Raw genomic sequence first — 22,557 nt, forward strand, 5'->3', positions numbered from 1 at the left:
TTTTGCTTATCAGAAGTAGAGCGCTGGCATGTTTATTATTTAAAGCATTGCTTAGACAAAGAACAGAAACCAACACTGGCATTATTTTTTTCCATCCTACTGCATAAACTAGATACAGGGGAAGAAATTGAGTTCGTTACATATCACCATTGTGTGGCAGTCTCGCACTGATTCCACAAGACCCCTTTTAAAAATATATTTTAATTTATATATGTTTGCATTTGAAGTGGTAAAATGTTGCTGTCCCTCTATAATCCAAAAGGTGGCGCATACAGTACTCATATGTTCACACAACATAGCAGTCTGTGTTCTATGGAGAAATTATTACATTATCGATTATAAAATCATGATACTTACAGAATCGCAAATCAAAAGGACACTTAGATATCATAATAATATTGTATCGGGAGGTCCCTGGTGATTCCCATTCCTAGAATACACACTGTCATGTTGGGATTTACACTGAGATTAAATTGAAAATGGAAGTGAAATTAACTGTAAAATCCATATTTTGTTAGGTTTTAAAGATTTGTATAGTTTTCTAAGGGGGGGGAACATAGGGTACAATTAATTCTTTGCCACCTACATTGTCTTAATTACTTTTTAACAGATTTTTTTAAATAAATATTCAACAATGTTTTAAATTATACATAACATTATGTGTATATGTTCATGTGCATCTTTGATTAAATGAAACTTTCCCATATTATCGGCGGGTCTTTAGTGGGTGTTTAATGAAGCTGGCAGTAATTATCCTGGCAGAGAAGCACATTTGTCAATATTAATTATTTATACATTCATTATATCAAGGGATTACAATAGATGACTGGGTGTCCATTACGTGAGTGCACACAAAACAGCATTTACATGCTCCCATAATAGGCAACTGAAAGGTACTGTAATAAAGGGCTGTTGCATAGCAAATGTCGTGTGTGAAAAGAGGCAGCAATATGATCTGTACACAATCATTTCTTTGTGTTCTGTAATTGATTGCTGGTACAAAGCTGACAAAGATGTGTGCTTTTTTCCCCCTATTTAATTTATGCCATTTAATTTAGCCATACTAGTTACCATAACACAGCACAGTAAGTACAGTAGCACTATTCCATCCATGGTTGTTTTGCTCTAACTATAATTCTGTGATTTGAAAAATAGAACCACAACCTTATGAATCACTACAAATCCCAATCCTGAGCGTGGAAATTTCTTAGGGCCACGTCTTTTCTGTCTCACTGCTTCCAATTCTGACACACATTTGAGATAAGATGCAGAACAATGATAGCAGGTGCTATAAATGCTCAGGGTCGTTCTGGATCCAGAGACTAAACCAGGAACACAGTGCACCATGCATACACATTCACACACCATTTAGCAGAGCATCCATCTATAGGGTTTATTTATTTAATGCAGAGGAAAACTGAAGAGCTTGAGGAAACACACACCAACATTCATATTGTGTGAATCTCCTCCATAGATAGTGTCCCTGCCACAGGATTAGCCCAGCGGTCACTGTGCCAAATTTTTGCCCATGGATGAAACAAACTATTTTTTTAATATAATTGAAGCACAATAAGAAATTTTGACATTTATCTCCAGTAAGAATGGATGAACCCCATTGTTTTTTGTAAAAAATAAGGTAATATACAAAATGTCAAAATGCATTATTGGGCATACATAGTAATACAATACATCAGGGAGTACCTTAGTAGTAACGAGCTGGCATAGTTTTATAGACTTTCAGCCTTGCAGCCCTAAGATTATGGATTCAATTCCAGATCTTCCCTTCGGGGTCAATAAAGTACATCTATCCACTGTATTTATAAATCTAACCATGGTGATGTCTTGGGCCTTCAAACAGACCAGCAATAATATTGACTCATCCATTCCGGATCACTATAGCGTTCACTACAGTATAGTTGGATGTTTCTAAGTGGTGTTTTCTTTTACTGATGAACACAGTTATGGAGATGGTCTATCACAGAACATAAGGTTAGATATGCATGCTAATGAGAAAATAAGGTTAAATATGCATGCTTTATTGATCCTTAAGGGGAAATTTGGGAGAAAATTCCATTTGAGCCCAGGATCAAATTCATAACCACTATAAGCTGTAAGGTTTGTAAAGAAAACAAACATCTCACAATCATATTTTTTACAACAGAATGAAATACCTACAAGTTGTGGTCTCCAATAGAGCTAAATTCTATAAGCCATAGCTATAAGTGATGGCATGCACAACAGGTTATCAGCACTAACTGAGTAGGTAGGTTGGTAGGTAGGTAGATAGACACTTTATTGATCCTGAAAGAAATTTCCAACATCCAGTAGAAAGGATAGTATCATAATTTAAAATAGACATGTAATAGCAAATACAGACTGTCAATTATGTATAATGCAGTGCCAGTAAGACGACCATCCTTTGTCATACCATACTCTTTTCTATTTATAAGAATTATTAGGAGAATAAAATTAATATGTGCAAATATTGCTGAGTGAGGATGAATATTAGTGGACAGAACATTAAGATGTGCAATGAGTTATAGCTATTAAAATGACAGCAGTGCCGAAGTCAATGGTGCAAGACTGATGTAGTGCAAGATAAGGGTACACGTACCGATAAGGGTATTCATGATGAGTAGATGAATAAATAAATAAATAAATAAATAAATATGACTATGAGCATTAAGTACTTTATGAGGGAGAGCATGTTTAACTGAGAAAGTAATTTGGTACAGGGACCATCTGACCAAAATTTCCAATCACATCCCTAAGCACTATAAAGAGGTGTTAAAGGATCAAAGGATCAGGGAACAAAGGATCTCCTGAGCCTGTCAGTAGAGCAGCCCTGTGAAAGAAGTCTGCCACTGAACATACTTGGCAAAATTTCCATACAGAGAGTGGACATGATGGGCAGCGTTTTGTTCAAGGTCCTTTTTTTTCTGCACCAGGGGGGGCTGGATGGTGTTGAAAGTGCTAGAGAAATCAAATAACATTATCCTCACAAGACCTTTTCCTTAGTTGAGGTGTGAGTCGTCAACACCACCCTTCTCCTGGCAGGCAAACTGCAATGGATCCAGTGCATGACAAACCTAAAGTCTGAGTGGATGAAGTCACTCAAAGGTCTCCATAATGTGTAAAGTCAACACCACTTGTCTGAAATCATTGAGCTCCTTAGGGCAGCTTTTCTCAGGAACTGTGATGAGGCAAGATGTTCAGGTCAGGGACCCTCCCTAGCTGTAAACTCAGATTGAAAATGAAAAAGGTGTCTATTTAAGTATGATATTAAATGTTTTAACTTGAATGAGGAGGATTACTCTATAATTCTTGGTAATTTATTTTTCAGCATGGTTTCGGCAGAAGAAATTCACCATGAGACAAAATATACACCATAAAGACCAAAAGCTGTTCCTTTATTTTCTCCTGTACTCATCTGACAGGTAATTATGACTCTTGTGTTGTGAAATGAAAAATGGCTTTGGTATATTTTGTAGCTTACTTGTGTGAATTAACCATGTGCAAGAGAGTGATTTAAATAGTAGTTCATTTTGTTTTTGTTTTCTTCTTTTCCCAAAACAGTGTTTGCAGTATTTCTGTTATAATTATGTAATTCAATTCAATTCAATTCAATTCAATTCAATTAATTGTATTCTGGTGAATCAAATTTTGCTAATTAGTAAAGAGAGGCAAAAAAATTTTTCCAGGAAATATTTGAAACAGCAATTGAGAAAAGCTGTAATATTCACTGTAAATGTTATGAATATAGTGATTTAACTTTTGTTTATATAAGGATTTAAATCACTGTTCTGTTCAGTTTTGAATAGTGGCTATAAATGAAATAAAACTGCACAAAACCTCATTATCAGGACTGTATATTGTATGTGACAGATGATTGAAGTCTTTCACTTTTCTGCCATTGCTGGTCTATTTCGCTTTCACTTTAAATGTCACACCTCCATTTTCCTTTGTAATGAGCTTGCATTACACTTTCAGGCTCTTTTTTAGTGCATAAATGCCACAAATTACAGATGACATGTTTGCTTCTTGCAGCAACATACCCTGGCACTTTTGGCAAATGATGACCTGGGAATGTTCGGCGCTTGAGGCAGATTTGCATATCACAGTTGGAAACAAAACAGCAGATGTGTTAAACGACCTGGCTGATTTGATAACAGTTCACTGAATAATTGATGAAATAGCACAATGACTAACTTTCTAAGTTGCATTAGGCTCTGCATTTTGCTTCGTGTTTTATTTTGTTGGTACATTAAAAAGCATGTATATTAAAATGATATTCAAAGAGTGAATGTAATTTGTAAATATTACATGTGGTAGGTGGCTCAGGGATAGGTTTCTCGCCTGCCATGCGGGAAGCCCGGGTTCCATACCCAGCCCGATACTCAACCCCCAGCCACTGGATGCAGTGCTGGTCCCAAGCCTGGAGAAAATGGGAGGGTTGCGTCAGAAAGGGCATCCGGAAAAAACCTGTGTCAAGTGGCTGTGTAGATCAGAAGCTGCGCTGTGGCAACCCCTTAACAGGAGCAGCCGAAAGACAAACAACAAAACAACAAGGGAAAATACAATGAAATAAGATAATGAATTGTCCTTATTTTAATTTTGCTTAATAAAACTTAGTAAACTTAATAAACTAAGACGGTTTTTAAAAAAATAAAAATAAAATAATGGGTAATGGCTCAGAGGATCAGAGAGCCAAGCTAATTTCATTCTGGTTTCGCTTTTTTTGGGTTTCTGGATTTTTTCTAGACCTAGGGCAATCTACTCAACTGTATATTATTTCATTTAAATGTGTGATGTTTTCTGTTCTGAAAGAACAGTGACATCAAGTAAAGGCGATATTCATGTCCGGCATAGATTCATAAATGTATAAAAGTTCATTACAATGTGTGATTCCAGATTTAGTTGCTTGTTTTGCTATTATAACAGCTTCTGCTCTCCTCGGAAGGCTCTAGCTTTCAGCCACAAGAGCATTAGTGAAGTCAAGATTTAATATAGGACAAATACAGTACCTGGTGCACAGTCAGTGTCCTAGTCCAACCCTACTGTAGGTGTTCAGTGTGTTCAGAGTTCTTCAACTGCAATATTGGTGCACAATGTTATGAGTACAAGCAAATTGTGATGCTGGAACAGGTTTGGGAAGCTTAATTCCAGCTAAGAAAAGTCTTTATGTTGAAGCATATTAAGACATTCTAGACAATTGTGTGTCTCAAAGCTTGTTAAACACTTTGAAGTAGAACCATAGTTTTGGTTACATGGTGTCCTTTTGAGCACAATACATTTAAAACTCAGTCAATCAATCAATCAAGCGGTAAAGCTGGTCAGCATGGATTCTATGAGAGGAACTTTTAAAAACCATGTAATCAGTTCCGATGATAGATTTCCATTTAACACTAAATTAGAAAACTGTGGACAGAATGAAAGCTTTTTAAAATAAATCAAAGTCTTTAGGGTCTGTTTTCTGCACTTTAGCCAATGAAATTGAATGAGCAATGTATTTCCAACCAACCGAGCCACTTAAAACTTAGCCCACAAAGGAGAAGGCTCTGTGCTGTGAGGCTCAAAGCTGCACTTAGAAGTTGCAAAGACAAATGAGCAAGCTAGGAAGAAAATGTGGTGAAGTCAATAATGCATTTGAAAGAAGAAATTTTGAACAAAAAAAAATCAGCAAAAAGAAACAGATCAGCCCATTCCTCATGTATAATAAAGTTATAGAGGAGGAAAGCATACGCTCATTTTCACACAAGTGGTGTAGCGAGCATTATTTAATGGCAGGCAAAGAAACTGAAAATAATAGTGTTTCTATTATATACTCTAAATAACAAGCTTTTAGTAGCTTTTAGTTTTTTCAATGATTAAGTTAAAATGTTTTATAGTTTTGATTATTTTATTATAAAAGCTTTAATATAAAGTTTAATTGCTTTATCAAGATTGCCTATGATAAAAGGGTCAATTTAAAGCCTTCAGCTCTTTAAGATTTGATGTAGAACTGTACAACAATTAAACAGAACAGGGACCATATACAATCATTTTAATTAACTAACAAACCTTAATTATCCATATAATTAAACCACTGAACAACTACTTTCAATTAAGTTCCATATACTGTATAGTATTGAGCATTTAAAGAGCTATAAAGTAAGAGACATAAAAGTTTTGCTTAATTTTCAACAAACTACTTTAACTGCAGTGACCTAATTCTTCAGTCTTAGGAGAAAATTTTAAAATGTTAAGTTAAAATTTTAAAATTTGCTTCATGTAACAACATACTGATACAGTATAAGTGCCTATAGATATCAATGCACAAACGGTTTACCTCGACACGCACAATGACATGAGATGTGAAAATGTTAACATGTGATGTTCATGTTTCTATTATTTACAGATGTTTGCCATATTTAGGATGTGGATGCTGAATTTACTCGAAAAAACTACATTAGACAACATGTATACTATATCATAATTAATTGAACATTTTACCTCAAATATGATTAATTAATTAATTCAATAATTTTAACATTAACAAAATTTTAAAAGGAGAAAAAAAGGAATAATTAACAACAGCAAAGTTACATCGATTAAAGGTTCTGAACTTTGGTTTTGATTATTTTTCGATTTTCCCAGCCTGACCTTCTACCCAATGAAAAGGTAGAGAATAACCCTTGTCACGTCAATCCCGGCTATCTGATATGAGGATAGGTACCCTGTTGAGTCTGGTTCCTCTCAAAGTTCCATCCTATTGTCATATCAGGGAGTTTTTCCATCCCACCTTCACCCTTGGCTTGCTCATCGGGGAAAAACTGCTAATTGTAATTTATATATATTTCCTCACACTTTGTTTTGAACTCCTTCACATATTTTTTAATTCTCTTAAGCTGCTTTGAGAGAATGACCATTTAACTAAACTTAATAGAATTACTTAAACCAGAATCAGTTACAGATATTAAGTTACTACTGTAGGTGTTTCAGTTGAGCAGTTCCAACCATGCTCCCCACAGTTGTCATGTTTGTGTTTACTAAATTGCCAGCTTAGTGATCCTGCTTCTTATTTTCCTCATGGTTAATACCAGGGTTAGTAAAATTGAGCGACTGATCAACTGATCTGGAAGGTGTGAAGAGGAAAGACTGAAGTGGAAAACGATGGACTTGGTCAAAGCGTTTACTCGCCTGCCTGCTCTTTAGAACTTGGCAAATCACTTTTTGTCCGCAGAGTGCAACTGGTCTGTCAAACACTATTTTTCAAAATCTTGGCTAAGAATCAACATTTTACAAAGACACTTCTTGGCACATGTTATTTCTAAGCCCATTAAACTTGGCCCCGTCTTGAGCAAAGTGTTTGACTGAGCATGCAGAGCAAATAGTATACAGAGGTGTAAAACTCATAGACCATAAAGTGCCTCATGATCTACCAAAGGAAAATAACAGTACACATTTATTTTCTAATTAGGAAAATAGGGCAATTGTCCTTTGTTTTCTATGCCTATGTATCTTAATATATATTCACTCACTCACTCATCATCTATACTGCTTAATCCTGTATAAAGTTTCCCGGGGGGCCTGGAGCCCGTCCCAGGAGACTTACAGCACGAAGTGGGGTACACCCATGACAGGGTGCCAAACCTTCACAGGGCACACACACATATAGTACACACACTACGGGCAATTTGGGAACACTAATTAGCCTAATCTGCATGTCTTTAGACTGTGGAAGAAAACTGGAGTACCTGTAAGAATCTTATGCAGGCTCTAGCACACAGAGATGAGAATCAAACCTGGCATGGAATCAAACCTGGACCCTGGAGGTGCAAAGCGACAGTGCTAACCACTAAGCCACCTTGTGGCCTTCTTTAATATATAATAATATACTATATATTTAAAGCATTACTATTCTCGTAGTAACATAAGCAGATAATTTTGATTAACATGTACAGTATTTATTTATACAGTATACTCTAATTTCTACAATACAGTGCATGAAGGGGAAAGAAATATAGTTTTTATGTGTATTGTTTAGCCAAATGGCTTGTAATTGCCAGTTGTTGGCTTGTTGTTCATGCATTTTATTGATATATTTGTGTGTATCATACATTTATCTCAGACAACTCAATCAGGCTATTTTTACCCAGTTTGCACAAAGAGCCAATAATCATGATCCTGGCTTGTATGCCAAAACAGCACTTTTCTCATAAATGATAGTAAAGAGGACAGTGGACTGGCAGCACCATTTCACTGGTCCAATTAATTTATTACTAATTATTTGGTTGGTTCACCTTGTCATAAGCGATTTACATAAAACAGCTGAAATCTTAATTCAATTTTATTACACGTCACTTTACCCAGAAGCATAGATCCAGATCACCCCATTACTCCCATAAGGAAGAAATGGCCACCTGTCGTGAGCTAATATAATTCCAAGATTACTTCTCTTTCACATTACTTCATCCAGCTTAAACTCCCTGCTCGCAGTTTTAGCAGTGTTTATGGGGCATTGCTTTCATTCAAACATGGGATTTGATTTTGTGTGTATGTACAGTAAGTAGGGCAAGCTGAAGTAGGGAGGATTAGTTTTGTGCTTACTCCTGGAGAATGATAATTAAAAAGTAATATGTGGTAAATCTTCAACTCATGTGAAATACCTTTTACATACGAGCATGCAAATGTGTCTATTCATTCTGCACATAACAGTTTTACAGTTAAATTTGAGGGCTAATTTGACTCGGTGGTACTTACTAATCATAAAATCTGTCATAAAAACATAAATCATATTTAAGCCTAGTATTAAATAGAACTTTTAATTAAAGTGAAATCAGATATAAAATGTCTGATATGAAATGTCAGCGACTCAGCAGGCACATGGGAATTTAGGATTTGTATGACCCATGTAAAGCTACTCAAGGATGTCTCCGCCACCTCACAGATCCCGGATTCAATCTTGAGCTCTGGTTATTCTGAGCAGATAGTCACACATTCCCTAAATATTCTCCAGAGGCCTCCATCATCAGCAAAGCTTGCCTGTAAGTGGCATGGCTTCTCTAAATTACCCTTAAGCTTAAACTGCATGATGTCCCATGACGGACTATCATCTCGTTCAGGGTGTGTTCCTGCGTTGTGCACAGTGTTCCCAGGAGGAAAATAGATAACGAGACTGTTTTATGCTTAATTTAAAATGATGGCGGTATTATTGTCACAAATGAGCACTGTGAAAGGGGATCGAATACACTACATGTATTCATTCAACCATGTAGCTACTCATTCATCACAGTAGTTCATTCAGGTATGAATAATGTGTTATGTGTTTTATTCACAGTGTTAGCCCATTTACCAAAAAAAAAAAAAAAAAATCATTAATGAGATATTGTTACTGCAAACTGTAACAGTAGCTTCTGACCTGTTGGTCTCTCTCTCTCTCTCTCTCTTTCTCTCGGGTCACGTGGTTTGTTGCTTTTATAGCTAAATTTATTGCATGGTGAATACGGCTTCAGGCAGCATGTGGGATATTTTATCCAGTTTTAAACCATGCATCGGTGCCACTATGCTTGACAAAACGTGCATCGCGAGATTCTCTGCTGTCTCTGTTCACCAAAAGCACTATATAAATTAATAAAGGTCTAACTGATCCAACTGCTTTTGAAAAACCATCTGCCTAAAATGACACATTTTGTTTAACTCACTCTGTAAAAATTCAGTGGTATATATATAATCTATCTTGTTCCACGTCGGCCGACTTGCTGAGAGACTGGAACCCGCTACTTACGCGAAAACTCCGAAGAGCATCACTCGGATTCCGATCTCCAGCGCCAGCTCGCGCATGCTTTTCCTTCGGTCTGGAGGGGACATCTTCATGGTCTTCCTGCTTTCTTTCTCCTCTCCTCTCCTTTCTTCTTTTCTGTTCTGTTCTATTTCAGCAAATGCAAATGAGACCCAAATATCGCGCGAAAGTCATCTGCGCTCCACTTTCGCCTTCACCGCTTCAGGATCGCAGTATGATGCTGATGGAAGTCAGAAAGATGCGCGTCTGGATGCAGCGCGTAAAAAAAAGATATCTATTGAAATATTTTGCAACAGTAGTTGGTCCTTGATGCTCTTTTGATGTCCGTCTTTAATCCATTATATGTTCCAGTGATGTTGTCCATGAACTAAATCAATTTCAGTGCATTGAAAAAAATGTCAGGGGATAAAAAGAGACCTGTTCAAAACATCCAGGTGGTGCAGCATGGCAGTAAAGTGCCTCTCACGCGCTAGAGTTCGTGTTTCTGCTCCACTAAAATCTCTTTCCACACAAAACAATACGATGACAAGTACGCACTGATTATTATTTTGTATTTTTTTGGTCAATTATTTTTTTTCTCAGGTTCAAGCAGCAACAGGATGCATGTGTGCTTGAGTGTCACTTCAGCACGCGCCTCAGCGCGGCTGCGCTTTTATAGGCTCGGGCGCGCGCGAACCTGCGCGTGCCGCCTAATGCACGATGACGCAAAATCGCGAATAAATAAATAAATAAATAAATAAATAAATAGCGTCCTAGCAGCATAACACCTATTAAAAAGCATGATATGAGTCTTCACATTCTGCGTATGCTTTTTATTTTTATTAAGGCAGTCTCTCCGGCTTAAGAGATGACCACATTAATTTTAAATTAAAAATGCTACAGGCTATAAGACACATTTTATTATTTATTCTTATTTCTACGGTACTAAGGTTTTTTTTTCTTTTTTTTTGTCAAAACCTCCCTAAAAATCTATGAATAAACATCACTGGACACCAAAGATAAAGCTTTAAAAAGTCTGGTATAGTAATTATAGTAAGAATCAATTGTTAAGATTAAATGAATCACATTTAACACATCATTTTTGCTTTTTTTTTTATAACACAATCTATTTATCTTTTATAGCACATCTATGTAACTAATACATTTTTCCCGTTACGTTTTGTTCCTCCTTCTAATCTTCTTTCAATTACACCAAGTTTTGTGGAATTCTAACTGTGCATTTACATAATAAGACTGTTTATCTTACTTTGGATGACACGCCAAAAGTTTGTTGGTCTTTATCAGGAAACGACTTTGCCTATTAAAAGAAAATTTCAATTCTACCTCAGCGTTCATGGAGACCCAAACGTAAATTTGGTTGCTATTGTGCCACCTTGTGGCCAACAACTCTGAAACTTGCTGTCCCTGTCCTGATAATGCGCGTCCATACCGACTCCCACAGTGGTTGGTTTTTCCTTATGTTATTAATTTATTTTGTTCCTTCCATGATGTTGTGCAAATTGGGCAACATTTGTGTAGCAATGGTGTTTTTTACAGGTCCGGATTGTTAGCTCGACCAACAACCCTCTTTTCTTTTCTCTGTGCTTTAGGATAGACAGTGATGTAATTTGTATGGACATATTATATAAACCCCCAACTCAGTTATGAGCAACCCGGACCCTTAACCGCCTGAGCCACCACTGCCTACTTATAATAATTATAATCTGCTAAACTTTCGATGGATGTTGGTGGCCATCTTTATTTTTACACAATTGGTTTAAATGATATTTCAGTCAGTTGTGCGAAATTCTGCTAGGAGAAACCACACCAAACATCAAGTTCCTTAGCCAAAATGGTCTTGGGTCTGTGAGCATTTTTTAGTTACAGTGCCCTCTAGAGGTACAATAAAATGAAATTTGGCCTCTTGAACATGTGTACCACTCACTTACTCACTCATCATCTATATTTCTTTATCCTGCATACAGGGTCACAGGGGCCTGGAGCCTATTTCATGAGACTTAGGGAACGAGGCAGGGTACACTCTGGACACTGCCAATCCATCGCAGGAGACATACAAACACATACTCACACACTCATTCACACACTATGGGCAATTTAGGAACACCAATTAGCCTAATCTACAGGTCTTTGGACTGTGAGAGGAAACCAGAGTACCCAGAGGAAACCCACCAAGTACAGGGAGAACAGGCAAAATCCACAAACATGCACACAGAGGTGGGAAACCACATTGGACCTTAAATGTACATGGCTACATTACTAATCATTATACCACTGTACCACCACATGTGCTTTTGTGCCAAAGGTTTTGGCCAAATTGGACTTTGCATTTAGAATTACTCATTTAATGAAAATGGACTAGGCGACTTGATTTCCCCAACCAGGCAAACTTTTGAGAAAAAAAAGTCTAGGTCAATTGGCCATTAAAGTATAAGCCAAAATTTAAAACAGAGCACAACAGACCCATTATCAGGCCAGTCAGGGTCATTTTATTTGCCTGAGTAATGAGGGCCATGGGGCATCTGTCTGTCTGTCTGTTAGGAGGACTCTGCAAAGACACCTCATAATATTAAGAAGCAGCATGGAAACAAACACATACATGTACACACACTCAAAAACTCCCATTGCCTCACAAAAGATCATGAATATTTTATACAGCCCTTTAAAGGGAAGAAATCCATGAGGGACACTTGTCAGAACAAGCAAAACAAACACTAAAATCCAGTTCTAAATCTGTTCACGCTCTGTTTTCTTTACTTATGGATTAATTGGTATACATAATCTATAATGAGTGGGTGGGTACACTTCTCAAGATCTTCATGGCATGAGTTGATAATTAATCACATGGTTTTTGTACATATGTTCTTTACAAACATGTTATATGCCCACGTTGTGCTAGCATAATCGCCTCACACTCCCTTACGACTGCTAGCTTACTGTTAGCGCCTCACTAATGAGGGCCAAAACAACACTGGCGAGTTTCTCCACCAGTGGGAATACAGAAAGATATTCTTTAGATTAGTTTGTCTTCTTACAGTTAAGGGAGAGACTCTACTGTGCCATAATTACTTTCTGTTTATAAATGCATTATATATTTAATCCATACAAACTTATTGCAAAATAAGTAAAATCTTTAAAAACAGTTTCACTCTCACTCACGATCTATCCTGTATTCAGGGTGCCAATCCATCACAGGGCACACACATACACACACTACGGCAATTTGGAAATGCCAATTAGTCTAATCTACATGTCTTTGGACTGTGGGGGGAAACCCCCAGGCACAGGGAGAACATCTATACTCCATGCACACAGAGACGGGAATCGAACCCTGGAGGTGCAAGGCGACAGTGCTAACCACTACACCACCGTGTCGCCTATGGACAATTTAATTAACAAAAAATTAGCTTAATTAAATAAACTTGGAGCCGTTAAAACAAAACACATGCATTTAAACATGCAATTGTCAAAACTATAATTTTATCCTTTCCATGGCTTTTAATTGAAGAGGATTACAAGAGTACAATAAAAATTTACATAAACATTAGTAGTGAAATAATTTATTTTAAATGACTACGTACCAGTCTCTTTCTCTCTCACCCACACACAAATCAACAAATTTTTGTAGGTAAAGCCACAAAGTCTAATGAAAAAACAAAGCTTCTTTTTTAAAGTGAGAATGAAATTACACAAATTGGGTAAAGAACTCTTTTATAATGGTTAAAGCCGTCAATCATTTCGAAAACTTCCATGTTAAACTGAATCCTTATTTTTTTTATCGTGTCTCTACTGAGAGGATTTGCACATATGTATCACACCTTCAGTTCTCTTCTTTTGGAAATATGTCAAAAGCTATACTTGAACTGTTCTCTTGGCCATTGCAAAAATGCGAACAGCACGAAAAATTACGCAAACTTACGTGAGCCTGTGAGCAGCTTGTTACAATATTGAATTCTGTTTGCCTAATCGCCGTTATTAGTTCGAAAATAATCATACATAGAGAGTTTAGAGAATAATAAATTTTCATGACAAATATTACATACAGTAATACACAGCATTATTAATCCAAAGGGTATGGTAAGGGGGGGAGGATGGGATAGCAGTATATCACATGGCCCAATCACACACCCTCTCACACACTTAAAAATGCCAATTAGCCTTTGGATTGTGGGAGAAAAGCAGAGAACCAGAAGGAAATCCCCAAGAATGAAAAGAAAATGCAAACTCCACGCTCACAGATCAAGGCCACAGCCCTGGAGGTGCAAAGCCACAGTGCTAATCACTACACCTACACTGTGCTGCCCTATTTTATATTGCATTTTTAAATAAATGTTTGCTTATGAACCCAGACTTTTGGGTCACCCAGTACAGCAGGAACAGTACACAATCAAAGGAAAGAATACATAGATCTACACATACCCACATAAAGCATATACAAACAAAAGGTATTACGGAAAAAGGGGGGGGTAGATGCATATTTATTTTGGAGACTGAATGAGTACCCAATATGTTTAATGTGACAATTACATAGTATGACGTAAAAAAAAAAATAGGCTTTGCTCCAGTTTCAGACCTGCACATTAGCTAAAGATGATCTGGTTTCTTATAGAACTTATAGATACTTATACAGTAGAATTTTTTTCTCTCACCTTCAATTCCTGGTTCCACCCACTCACCTAAGATTAGCTCGCTCCCAGTCTCCTACAGTACGTTACCTCCCAAAAGTGATTCATCCATTCTCTCTTTACAGTCAGTGCCAAAAGTATCCTCCACAGGAAGCTCAAAATACCAGCATACGCCTTGAGTGTCAGGCTTAAAGCCTTGAAATAAAGCACATGAAAGGATCACACCAATAAACTAATGCATTCTAAAAATAGACCTCTTTCATCATAGAATATAGCCTTTAGTTTTCATTATAAAGGCTACAAAGCAAGATTAAATCAATACGTTGTATTTTTATGCAGTTTTGACAAGAAAAATTGTGGACTTCGGGTAAAAATTTGGGGATAGGTACATCAGAAAGTTTTTGTTACTTGGGAACATTATAGCACCTTATCTATGATTGGTGAAACGTCCAGGTCAGTTTAGATGAAAAAGGTGGGATATTTTTATTAATAATATAATTACGCTTTTTAAAAAGTTATAGTGACAAATACAACTAGAAATTAGGTTTTTCTCATGCTACTGTGGGTAATTACAGTACATCCTTATTTGTGAAGGAAAGTTGGATACTCTTGGTTTGTGATTTATTTAGTACAATATGTTCTGATGCCTTTTTAGGGGAATGTTCACATAGGCCCCTAACAAACAAGGTCTAATTGGATGGCAATATCTCTCCCTTACTTTAACCTTTTAAGGGCAGAAAAAGTCAGTGATTGAGGAGCAGAGCAAAGCTTTTGAGGCTGTTTTTTTCTTTTTTTTTTCTGGAAGACCTTATCCAGAGAGCATGCACCACTCTCCACCACCGACTGCTGACAAGCCACAGGCCAGTAGTAATAGGAAAAGAAGATGGGAGAAGAACACTTGACCTTTTTGAGGTTATATTATACCAATCATCCAGAATCACACTGAAAGTCTGAGGATGATATCCGCTCCACTATTTGGCCAGTCTGACAAGCCTTTAACCTTCTAATTAATTTAATATAAAATAATGTCATTTAACAGGGCACCATTTAAGAGATAAGCTCTTTTCCATGCCAGATACAGATGGGTTTATGAGCACTGTTCAAAACAAGACTGTTCAAAACAAGACACACACAAGAGACATTTTATTTTGATAATAGTGAAATGTTGAACAACTGTGTCCTTTTTAAAATGGATCCATCCATCCATCCATCCATCCATCCATCTATCTATCTATCTATCTATCTATCTATCTTTCTACCTACCTACCTACCTACCCACATACCCACATACCTACCATCTACCTATCTATCAACCATGCAACAGGCTTAACTGTTTTAAGGGTTGTATGAAAGAACAGTTGCAAGATATATATATAAAAAAAAGATAAATGCCCAGCAATCTAACAGCCCATCAGTAGGAGGGTAATGCCCCTCTAAACACATCCTAGTCATAAGCAGAACCAATCACTGAGGACCAGAGGTGATGGAGCATGGTCTCACCACACTGAAATCCTTTAACCTGCAACACCTCCAGATGCCGCTGTGAGTTGGAAAGGCACTGATTGGCAATCATAAAAAGCAACATTTGGCAGAGAGTTCCTGAACTTCTAGATTACTTGAGTAAATAGTGTCCTCTTTTGTTAGTCCCAAAGGAACCTAACAAATAGATACTTTCCGTTTGGATTTCCAGTCATTAATCACAGCCCTACTTATGACTCTCTTTTAAACTTTGCATATTAGTACCTGTACACAGTTACCTATGAGTCCTGAATCAAGCATAAAAAAGGTCTGATCATCTGCTGATAGATAATCAGGCCAGTAATTAGTATATGGGGAATGCTGAATGCTGAATGGTTGGTACAGATGGAAGGGGAAATGAGTTTGCTGTTGAGATTGTTACTGTACTGTACATTAACAAAGGTTCTTAGCATTTTTTAAATTGTATCTTAAGTCATGTAACAGCAAACCATTCGTTCCCATTTCTATCATTCAATTCACATAATTTAATAAGCCTCAAGACTTTTGCACAATGCTATCTGTACACATAGACATATAGATATTGTCTTGTTCTTGTACTTATACTGTATAGTGCATCACTTTCGCCTTATTCCATCTTGCTTTCTCGTTAAATTTTGTAAAGGTTTTACCCATGTGGGTGTTTCTGGGAATCCAGACCACAATCTTCTAGGTATTATTACACGTTACACCATCATTAGGCTAAAGAGGTATAAATATAATGACTGTGATGTAATGTTTTGTTGACTGGTACACAGGTTTTTTTTTATTGTTTATGTATTTCACAACACTCGTTTGGAACTGTAGCACAGTGTGTAACACAGCAGTCTGAGATCCAGGATTTCCCAGTTTGATCTATAATATTTGTGTTGATTTCCTCCATGTTTAGATTGGTTTCCTCTCATTATCCAAAAAAAGCATAAAAGAAGGCAGGATGACTTCACTACTTTGCACTTATATGTGAATGACTGTCTGATGGATCTGTGGGTGGATTTTCCCCCTTGAACAAAGTGTTCCCAGGATAGACTCTGGATTCACCAGAAACCCTGAACAGAATAGCGCAATAACTGAAGAGGAATTAATGAATAAATTAGTCTTAAATATGAGTCCTTATGCAGATTATATTCTCCTAATTATTTAAATCATGAGTCAGTGCCTTGTTCCAAAACAACTTTTATGAAGAATATATGCAAGTTGATCCACAGGAGCCTTTGATGAATCAGAAATTTTTTGTTCTCAGGATTCTCAAAGTTAATTCTTATTGATCTCACTAATTAAATTATTGTTATTTTTAGTACGCATGGATTTTTCCTTTGATATTAAAACTGTAACTAAACCAGACAATCATCTGGGAAATTTCATAGCAATTTCTATCAGTTATTTATTATAGAAATTACTTCTGTGCCTGAATTTGTCTACCTGATAGTCAGGTAAATATATAGACCAACAGATTATCAGTATGGTTAAGAGTTACATCAGTTGTAACATGGTGGTTTTGTGTTTAGCATAGTTTCCCCCAAACTTTCAGAGTGGATCAGTGTGCATGGAGTTTGCATGTCCTCCCTGTGCTTGGTAAGTTTCCTCTGGGTACTCCAGTATAATTGGGTGTGTGAGAGTGTGTGTGCTTGTGCTCTGTGATGGGTTGGTACCCCATCCAGGGTGTGCCCAGCCTTGTGCCCTGACTCCGCATGACCCGACACAGAATAAGTGGAATGTATCCAACGTGTTGGATATTATCAACCTGAAGCTACTAAGACGGTGCTGCAAACAATTATATTATTATATTAGGTCACATGTAGTGTAGCGCTTGTTCAATATGTAGGAAATGTAATATGTAGCATATTAATCAGAGCATAGTTTGGCTATTTTAGTTTTATCATGCTTCTTTGAACAGGGGAATTAATCCGTCTTTACCTTGTTAGACTCTTCTGCCATCTTGTGGTAATGATGCACAAACGTGTCTTGGCACACAGCTTAGGAGATCACACACTGGCAACAGTAATATCCTTGCCAAGGGGATTTTAGACTAGTTGTATTTTAAGCCTTTGATCAAGTGAACTAGAATGAGGATGTGCTTTCGAGAATAAAAAGCTCTTCTTTGGATAAGAGCTTTAAACAAAAACCCTAAATATAGTGTGTAGTAGTATGTTGAGTGCCTGGTCTAGTGTAGGTTGAAAGGAATCTGTGCCAGGTTTAGTAGCAGGTGCTTTACTGACCATTGTGGCCAGGCTGGTTTTAATTGCAGTTTGAGAGGCAAGAGTGGCGGCCGTGCCAGGTTTAGTCTCAGACTGAGTACCATCTGAACCACATGTATAAGGAGGTCAAGTGGCAGGAGTGATGGCTGTCCAGATGTAGGGATGGTCAAGAAGTTATTCAGTGGAGATATTGTCTATGATCAATACTGACCTAACTCCTTGTTAGGAATCACTTAGACAACTGAAGTTGTTTAAAGCACAGTGTTCTGTCACCCATCTATTGTACATCTGCCCAGTTACACAAGCACACTCTGTGACTGTGTGCAAGTAGACTCACTCTCAAAGCTCTGTTCACTGCCTGCCCCAAATACAGTACTTTTTCCTGGGCACTGTAAAGTCATGTTGGTCAGCAGAGTGTCAGGTTTATGAAGAGTGCCCTTTTTGTTAAGTTTTATTTGGAATTATTATATTATATTATATTATATTATATTTTATTATATTATATTATATTATATTATATTATATTATATTATATTATATTATATTATATTATATTATATTATATTATAATTATTTTATTGTTAAGAATGATTGCTAATGTGTTCGCAGCACCTCTGTAGTTTACTTTACTGACTGGTGTTCCTTCCTGGGAGAAAGAGAGACTCACACACACATGCACAGATGATGTGTCTGAAGAGCTGTGTTTATTATCAGCAAAAAGACCATATTTAAGCTTTTGGCCAGGTTCCCTGTGACACGTACATTCCCATACATGAAAAAAAAACAATCATTAACATGTATCGACAGGCGATAGGAAATACATTAGCATTGTCCAGACACAAGCTGTTTGTATTTGTCCTAACTATAGGAAGTGTTACAGTACCATATAGGCACATAGGCACCCCCTCCCCCCCCCCCTCCACACACACACACAAATTTACATTTAGGCATTTGGCAGATTACGTCATCTTATCCAGAGCCTTATATTTTTATCTCATTATACATCTGACCAGTTGAGGGTTAGGGGCCTTGCTCAAGGGCCCAACAGTGGCAACTTAGTGGTCATGGGGGTTTTAACCCGGGACCTTCCGAACCCTAGGCCACTGAGCTACCACACACACACACACACACACACACATTCAGTTGAATTTAAATCAGGACATATTTCTTTATTTCCTTTTACTAGGCCAAAATGTTACACACACAAGGCTATCGTCTAAAACAGTCCTCTACAGCTCATTAGAGCTCTCTAGTGGATACATGACACTTCGTCCAGCTATTGCTACTATATGATAAACATGATGTTCTTTTATTTTCATTTATATACCTACATTAAACATGTAACTAATTCGAAACTAGCAACCACAAAGAAAAATGATGAACAGAGTCATTTCTTGGCATTGCAGCAGCAGCATCAGGATCAGAGCAAATTCCATGCCATGATTTTATCAGTAGATCCAAAGCCAGGGTGGTATAAGTGAAAGCACAGCCAAAAGAAAATACATTCTCTCTCTCTCTCTCTCTCTCTCTCTCTCTCTTTCTTTCTTTTGACTGATCTGAAACATCTTGGTTCGCAGAAGCACAGATATGCTTGATGGTTCCATTAAGGTCAACTTGATGAAACATTTAGAGTCATGCAGCTACAGTTTGAGCTGGACGTTATTCAGGTCTAACAAAAAGCTAAATAACCGATGTTCGTCTATCCCAGCCTGCACAATTAGATTTTTTTTTAAATCACATTGCAATTACTTTAAAACATATTGCTTGTGTAATGTAAACTTTAATATTTAACTAATAAATGTATGATTTTATATTCAAACGTATTTATTATGGCTAAAATAAAATAATTGGACAAACGATCTCATTAAGAGGATGTTTGCCAATATTTATCTGTCAATTAAAATTTCTTTTTTATTATTATTATTGTTAATACACTTTACAGTACATACATTCCTGAATGTGCATTTATTACCTATACCTGCATTTTTTTGTGTATAAGATTCACATTTTATGATGTAAATATTAACATGCGTACCTCTAAGTCCAAACTTTGGTTCGAATTGGGACCCCTTGACAAGTTAATCAAAACCAGATGAAATACCCAAGTTGTCTAGATTAACAGAGTGTGTCCAGGACATAAAAGATTGGATGACCAATAACTTTCTTTTACTAAATTCAGATAAGACAGAGATATTGCTCATCGGCCCAAAAACCAGCACACAACAGCTTTCACAATTCAGCCTGCGTTTAGAAGGATGTACTGTTACTACTAGCTCAACAGTAAAAGACCTGGGCGTGATATTAGACAGCAACTTGTCTTTTGAAAATCATATTTCCAATATCACAAAAACAGCCTTTTTCCATCTTAGAAATATTGCCAAACTTAGGAGTATCCTATCCGTATCTGATGCAGAAAAGCTAGTTCATGCATTCATGACCTCCAGACTGGACTATTGTAATGCATTACTAGGTGGTTGTCCTGCATTCTCAATAAACAAGCTACAGTTAGTCCAAAATGCAGCCGCCAGGGTTCTCACTAGATCCAGAAAATATGATCATATAACACCTATATTATCATCCCTGCACTGGCTACCTGTTCAATTTAGAATTAATTACAAAATAGTACTACTTACATACAAGGCTTTAAATGGTTTAGCTCCCTCATACCTAACCAGTCTTTTGATACGCTATAATCCACCACGTCCCTTAAGATCACAAAACTCCGGACTTCTGGTAATTCCCAGAATTTTAAAATCTACAAAAGGGGGCAGGGCATTTTCATATTTGGCTCCAAAGCTTTGGAATAGCCTTCCAGACACTGTTCGGGGAGCAGACACGGTTTCCCAATTCAAAAGTAGGCTCAAGACGCATCTCTTTAATCTGGCATACGCGTAACTCAACCCATAACCTCATACTCCATTACACTTATCCTGAATGGCAACTACGCTAATTCTCTCCATCTTTTCTGTATTTTTCTACCCATCCTGAGACATCTGGAGATTGTGCCAGCTTCAGTAGACAAAGGCCAACCCTGCGAGGTTTCTAAAGCATCTTGAGAAGGACCTGCTCCAGCTAGATTCTGCTTTATGATGGCTGGAGCTACACATCCTGCTCCTGTGCTTCCAGTGATCTGACCCCATCTGCCCTCTGCACCTACTGCTGAACTGAATCTACACAACTTCTGATATATTGAACTTTCACCTGCACAACACACTTGATGTTATTTCTATCTGTTATCACCCAGATGAGGATGGGTTCCCTGTTGAGTCTGGTTCCTCTCAAGGTTTCTTCCTATTGCCATCTCAGGGAGTTTTTCCTTGCCACTGTCGCCGTCACCCTTGGCTTGCTCATCAGAGACATTTCATTCATCATTCATTCATTTAATTATTATCTAGACACATTTTTCTCACACATACACACTTCCAAATATTTTCTTTTCTTTTCTTTCTTAAAAAAAAAAAAAAAAAAAAAAATCTTTCATTTTTTTCTTGTGAAGCTGCTTTGGGACAATGACCATTGTTAAAAGCGCTATATGAATAAAATTGAATTGAATTGAATTGAATTAATCCAGACCCAGCCCATCTCAAATTAGGAATACAGTACAATAATTTAATGTAATGAAATGTATGTACCCATCCAAAATCAGTGAGTTGGCTAACAGATTTTAAGTTCTATCTGTGGGCACGGAAAAGAAAGACTTCAGCCTCTTCTGTCAGTGAACATTACATCCCACATCCCCTGTGTTGTAAGGATGTCACGATCCAAATGTGCAAAGAAAAGGCCAGTTTCTCTGTCTAGTGACTTCACCTTTTTTGCCAAGGTTTAGGCAGCTAATTAAATGTAGACAGTGCCATTTCTCAGACTAAGCTGCTGTGCATTTTAACTGTCTTAGTACACCATTTACAGTACACTTTTTTGCATCTTTACTGTGCTCAATTGTGTTAGAGAGCGTCACCAATGCAACGCTTATGCATTTTCCATGCACATCCAGATAAAACATCCCAACTTTACAGAATGCTGCAAGTGCTATAATCAACCAATCAACTTTATTCTTTCACTCTGTCTCCCTGAATCAGCTGGCAAAATTCTCATTGTTTTCTTTATGCTTGAAAGATCAGAAGCACCCATGTTTTTTTTTTTCTTTCCACTTGTCAACAAATAAATTTAGTGCTAGAGTTTATTACAAGGTATTTTTGGTGCTGGAAATTCATTTAAATCTTGCAACTTCCTCATTGTCATGTGCACCTCTTTGGTTGCAACTGCAGATGCCACTCCGCTTGGGAATGATGGAGAAAGTATTTTTTTTCACTGGTTTTTAGACGTTACGTGAATGGCCCTGGAAAGAATCATAGAGCTCCTAAGCATGAAAAGCACACAGGGGACATAGCTGAGGAAGAAGAGCTCCTCCACAAGATTAAGCACCTCATCCGGGTCTTGCAGTGTC

At 37.2% G+C, this 22,557-nt stretch overlaps 1 protein-coding gene across 2 annotated transcripts in view; it reads right to left on the reverse strand.

Annotated features, from left to right (window-relative positions):
• plpp4 (phospholipid phosphatase 4) overlaps positions 1-10,335 on the reverse strand; it is a 125,503-nt gene extending 115,168 nt beyond the window's left edge. For both annotated transcript variants that reach the window (XM_053502712.1, XM_053502711.1), the window contains exon 1: positions 9,767-10,335. In XM_053502712.1, the coding sequence (XP_053358687.1) occupies positions 9,767-9,855 (89 nt within the window). In that variant the 5' untranslated portion in view covers positions 9,856-10,335. The remainder of the gene's footprint in view (positions 1-9,766) is intronic.
• Between the last annotated feature and the right edge of the window lie 12,222 nt (positions 10,336-22,557).

Source organism: Clarias gariepinus, chromosome 8 (assembly GCF_024256425.1).
Source record: "Clarias gariepinus isolate MV-2021 ecotype Netherlands chromosome 8, CGAR_prim_01v2, whole genome shotgun sequence".
NCBI lineage: Eukaryota > Metazoa > Chordata > Actinopteri > Siluriformes > Clariidae > Clarias > Clarias gariepinus.